The 6,101-nt window shown below is 40.1% G+C and overlaps 1 protein-coding gene across 1 annotated transcript in view; it reads right to left on the reverse strand.

Annotated features, from left to right (window-relative positions):
* RAB18 (RAB18, member RAS oncogene family) overlaps positions 1–6,101 on the reverse strand; it is a 19,506-nt gene that overhangs the window by 8,838 nt on the left and 4,567 nt on the right. The window contains exons 2-3 of the mRNA XM_009895118.1: positions 4,603–4,630; positions 3,497–3,552 (exon numbers count right to left, since the gene is read on the reverse strand). Of these exons, the coding sequence (XP_009893420.1) occupies positions 3,497–3,552; positions 4,603–4,630 (84 nt within the window). The remainder of the gene's footprint in view (positions 1–3,496; positions 3,553–4,602; positions 4,631–6,101) is intronic.

Raw genomic sequence — 6,101 nt, forward strand, 5'->3', positions numbered from 1 at the left:
GATGTCCAACAGTTCACAGTGCATTCTTTTATCCATTAGTCTGACATCAAAACTTGTAACTGTAGATATTAAAAGTCTGTCAGATACTTAACATAAATCAAAATTATGTCATAGTAGTGTCAAGAAGGAAAACTTTTTACCTTAGGGCAAACATATTAGGTGCATTTTGAAACCACAGTATCCTTCTCCCATTCAGTAAGTAGATTCAGTATCTTGTGCCTGCGCAGTTCTGCAATTTTTATTTAATGGAAAGTGCATATACACATTTATGTAAGGCCTTGCTGCTGGCTTAAAATTTAAAGATAATGCTTTAAATTCTGCATGACCAATGCAAGTAAATTAAGAAATTGTAACAATGAATAAACCCCATGTTATAGACCGATTATTGAAAAGCAGAAGTATGCAAATGAACTAACAGCACACCAAAATACATCCTCTACAGTGATCAAGACATGGCAAATACAATTCTAGAACACCAAGGAGCTCAACACATACAATAGTCAGTTAACAAAAATAAATCTTTTAAATAACTAGGGTTTTGATTATCAATCTGCCATAAGAGGACAAGTAGAAAAAATGCAGGGCTTAAGAGTATCTTGTTAAAATTGAACAAAGAGGGTACTTACGTTCCCGAAATACTTCAGTGAAATACAGACAGCGCTTTCCGCCATGCCTTGGAAGGCAGCTAGAAGCAAGGCAGTACTACTAGACTGTACTCCTGTGTTGACACCTACCGCCTCAGCCAAATGAACTCAGCACTATACACTAACATACTATGGACTTACAGTCTGCAAGGAATAGCTCTGTCACCTTCATGCTGCTCTCACATTTAGGCCAGTATGCCATGCTGTATTTACAGGAAGCGCAAAATCAGCTAGATTGTATTATTTGTGTTGTAGGTAACTGACAAGTTGGACAGCTTAGAGTCAGAGGACTCCAAGTGCAAGGAAGGCTAGAAAATTAAATGACATCAGATCTGTGCAATACATCACTTCACTTACGAAACAGGGATTGCACTGAACACTTATCCAGAATCTTTCATACAAAGAGCAAGCAAGCATAGACAAGCATGAGCAGTAAGGACAACAGAAAATACTGGGTTTATATATAGTCTGGTAAGATAGATATTATGAAGCCCAGAGAATAAGTTAGCCTCAAGAGAATGCAAGGAGGACAGGCAATCTGCTAGGATGAATAAAGCATGGTTAATCCAAGTGAAGCTACTGAAGTCAAAATATTTGCCCAAGGCATCTTATTCTTCTGAGAATACCACAGAATTTTTACAGAATTCTGAAGAGAAAAACCCACATAAAACAATAGTTTAGGTTGTCATTTAAATTGCACCCAGTAGGTCTGTGCAAGCTACAAAGATAAGGTACATTCAACAGGTCATCACAAGGCACCAGTTGTGCTGCAGCCAAAGCTTTCCCCAGTGTTGTGGCAATGCTACCACCTAGTAATTTAAAAAGAAAAAAAAAAAAACACACACAAGAAAACAAGAACAACCCTGATTCTGTTCCCCTTCCAGTTAAGTGGGGAAAGAAAGTGAAAAGCAAAGAATCTGCTATCCCACATGAGCGCACCACACACCATGCTACAGGACTTTCACAGCTAGGGCAGAGTAGCTGTACTGCACAATACTACGAACATCAGCCAGAGGGGCCTAACAGCTAGGGCAACCTAGGCCACCATTTGCTCAGTCTCTAGAAACTTCCTTTTCCTGGCAAATTATCATGTTTATTCCAGATTAGTATATTTGTTTCAGAACTCAAACTCCATTTGAAGTAATGCTCACATTGAATATACTTCCTCCTTTGCCACATCAGAAACAGACCAGGGTAGGACCTGCCAGTAGTAAACCTTGAGTTGTTGCTATTTAATAGCCAACAATTAGCTACCACACATGCTGTTGTGCATTTTGACAAATCCCAAAGAGGAAGAATTACTTCACAAAATAATTCCTTAGTTTCTCAAATAGTGCACTGATGTCAGTTTTTGACATTGGTAAAGGGTATTACATATGAACAGCAGAATGGGGAAAAAAAAAAGCCCACAATTAAGAGGGGAAAAAAAAAAACCAACACAAACCAAAAAACAATAGATTCCCACACTGCGACCGAACTAGTCTACTGGTATCCAAAACATCACGAAAGCTAAAGTAGCTATCCTGTACTGATTTCTTGGCTCAGACGGCTGACATACCATGAAAGTAATGTGATTTGAAGTACACACAGTGCCAAAACTATTTAGATTAGAATACAAGACCGCCATCTTCACCACCTGGTTTGCTCTGTTCCTGTTTCCTTCCATCCTATACTCCCTCCTGAACTGAGGCAGGGCTACTTGCACAAGTTCATTTTTTACAAGCAATGAAATGAACAAAAGCAGGCCATGTTCCTCCCCTCGGCTGGTCAGTGCTTTACAGGAAACAGTACTCCTGTATCTTATTAACATTAATGAAAAATAGATCAATTTATTGACTTCTTAGCCAATTACAGCTGGCTTTGTTTACCAACAGCTGAACTCAAAGAAAAAAATCTGATACAAGTCCTTAGACAGAACTCCTCCTACAGAGAAAGTAAATAATGCAATTGAAACGCATTGTGTGGAAGTAATCTCTATTCCATTACTTCAGTTACTAATTTGGTATAGAGCTCCAACACATTCTTAGAAGTTTCATTTTGCTTCCTTTGACAACCATCTACATAGTATATCCTGTATTCTGGGTCACCCTCCTCCAACACAACTGACTTCACTGTTGGTAGGTACCATACCAACAAAGCAATGATGCATCACTGCTTTTCCCAGCAGCTCTAGATTCTTGGGTCTCTTCCATTTTTCTCAAGTCTAGCTGCCAAGGAGGAGAGAAAAGTAGGAGAGAGTCTCCTGCTCTCACTAAGAGGAGGGAAAAAGCCACATTGTAATTTCCTTCCTATAGAAAAAAAGCAGAAGCCACAGATAGCCCAGTAAACTCTAGTATTGTCAGGAGCCAAAATCCCCTACTAACGAGGATCTTAAGTCTTCTTAAGATAGCTAACAAGTATCATATTACACAGACCACAAGTTCTGAACAGCAGTATTACTATTCAAACAACTTGATGGCTACCTTGCACAGATAAATTAGTAGAAGACATAACAGTAGCTCTTACATTTCCATTTGAGCCTGAAATGATGAATTGCAGTGAATTGCAGGTTATTCCACCAGTTTTTCACTTGTGCATACCTATGACTTGCATCTTCATGGCAAAGGGTGACATTTACATCTGTTTTCCTAGACAAGGATATATCTTCGCATAAAGGGGAAAACTACAGGCCAGTATAGTCAATGCTCTACACCAATGAGCGCTGCATGCTAAAGCTGTGTCCACATCATTCTTTCATTACAGAGAAGCCGACACGTCTGAACTTCACTACCGGTTAGGCAAGTCTGAACAAACTACAATTTTGTACTGAAGTTGATATAAATTTTTCTAAGGTAGCATCAGCACATACTTACCAATCGTTGCTGCAAGTTCCGGGTCGAATGTGTCATCTGTGAACCGCAGCAGAAGGCTGATAGGAAGGGAAGAAAAATAAGAGTTACTATTATTACAGCATATCCATAGCTTACCAGAAGCTTAAAAATTACAGGTCTGAAAGTAACAGCAAGATCACATAGCTAAATAAAAACACATCTCATTTTTCCGTAATTTCTTTCCTACAAAAAACAAAGAAGGGAACACAAAAATAATACAGTAGACATGCTCTGCTAGAAGAGCCCAGGCCTCTTCTCTGCATCTATTACTACATATGTCTCTCTGAAAACAAAGTACCACACAAGTTGTCAAATCAGTTGCCTAAGCAGTCACATGGTCTGCTTCTCAAAGCATTTTACTTGTCTTACTCTATTTCTGTTGTCCCAGAATTCAGTACAAAAGTAAGATTTTTTGGTTTCATATTGCCTCACATAGTATTTCTGTAAGCTTGAGACAAAAATTCCACGTCAGCCTTTCACTCCAGAAATAACTCCTCGAACTAGGAACACAGTGAAATGGTAAGGACTACAACACAGAAGTTTAAGAGTAGAATTGGCTCATTGTTGTTTATGATTTTGTATATAAGGACTTTCACACACATATTTCCCCCTATCCTGATGGACATATTTGCTAGCAATAGAAGAACAGCTACAACTTAAAATTTACCAGCACATCACACTACAGCGGTTGGGTCCCTCGAAGAAGTGCCCACAATGCCACTGTACTTAATAAAAAATACTATGTAAATATTTTGGCAAGAGACAAAGATTCTCAGCATACAGTTATTTAAATCACCCATCTTATGCATCTGTGGCAAGTGTATATTAACATGTGGCACACAGCTGTTTGCTATGGCTGACAGCTTCTATTCATTTCCAGGCTAGAGAAACAAAACAAAGCCCTATTAATTTTTCGGTCTTCCCCCCCTGACACATTTTTTTCTCCTCTCCTCTGTTTGCATATGAATTTAGCAGCCAAGTCCTTTTTAGCATTTGGACACAGTCCTGCTTTGACAGAAAAGTGACCACTGAAATACCTTGACTTTAACAAGGCTGGGTGACAACTCTGAAGTTAACCATAGACCAACCTTTTTTTCCTCACTCCAAAACCCCCAAACAAAAAGGTAGCTTTATTTACCAATTAAAACAAAAATTGATAGCACATAGGTTTTTACTGATACCTTCAGATGGTTGTGTCAGGATGTTATTTAAGAGCAGCTATTTTTAGTTACAACCAAAACCAGCTTCACTCAAAACAGACAAAATATGGAACTCTCATACTGCCACTACGATAAAAACCTCAGTTTACAAGTCTTGAGTGCTAAGCCCAGACTTCTAATTTCCCCACCTTTCCTTCATATGCAGATATCTTTTTCTACAAAAAACAGCACGCTCCCAGAGACCAGATTTAAGACAGCATTTAGTTCAGAAGTCATGACTCCAACCACTTACTACACCATGCTAATACAAGTTTAACATCTGACCTTTCCTACTGAAGTAACAGGCAAGTGACACAAATTCAGGAATAGTTCAATATTAAGTTCCTGTACCTGAACAACTGTAGTGTTATTGTTTTATAGCAATTTTATTTCCTCTACATAAAGTTTCTTTCAACCACTTTTCTGATGTAAACAAATAAGCATATAAGTAGGTATACAAAAACATTGTGCATACTATCTGGTTCAGGAAAAATTCTTCCATATGGCCACATATAAAAGAGATTACCTCAACTAAAAGAAATTTGCTCAGATCATGTCTGTCACCAGAGGCCTACTATATCAGTTAATCAATTCAGCAGCTGACTCAAAGGAGCGACTGACAGATTTATTTTAGCAAATAAGGTGTTTTTGTTTTTTTTTTCTAATTGCAACTCACATGTTATTTATAGTCATAGAAGAAGACTCAGATTACTGCCATAAAAACATCAAATCTGATGTGACTAGTGTGGTACATTCCCGGATGCCCTCCTGCATTTATATCCTTCTTCCTTTATTAAAACATATGCCACTAAAAAAAAAAGTTAAAGAAAAAAATACTAAAAAAAGGTACCTTAGACAAAAGCCATGAAAAGGGCAGGGGACTGGGGAGAAGTGAGGAAATCAACCTCAAAGTACTTGAGAAAGAGTATAATTAGTCAGCAGAAGAATCAGAGGTTGAACTATTTCACCGCCTACCTCATATGCCCGTCTGCCCCGAACACCCAGCACCGAGTCACTTGTGACTCTACGTGTACGTATTATGGACCAGATTAACCCCAAAGTGCTATGGAGATGTACAAGCACATCCATCTCCACACCACACAAGGCTGCACAGGACACAGGGAGGCCCAGATCCCCCCGGCCAGGCCGGCAGAGCTCTGCTCCCTCTCCGTTTCCAACTGGGTCAGGCAGACACCAGCCCTCCCCTCCGCGCCGCGGGGCCGGCGGCTGGGGGAGGGCTGGGGAAAAGGCAGCCAGCCCCGAGTAGGGGCAGCCCCCCGTCCGCGGGAGGACAGGACGAGAAGGAGCGAGGAAGCTGCCCCCCGCGGGGCCTAGCCCTCCTCAGGGAAGGCCGCGCCCAGACCGGGCGACCGCCGAGGCAAAGGTGG

This window comes from Charadrius vociferus, unplaced genomic scaffold, assembly GCF_000708025.1.
Source record: "Charadrius vociferus isolate BGI_N301 unplaced genomic scaffold, ASM70802v2 scaffold61, whole genome shotgun sequence".
NCBI classification, from domain to species: Eukaryota; Metazoa; Chordata; class Aves; order Charadriiformes; family Charadriidae; genus Charadrius; species Charadrius vociferus.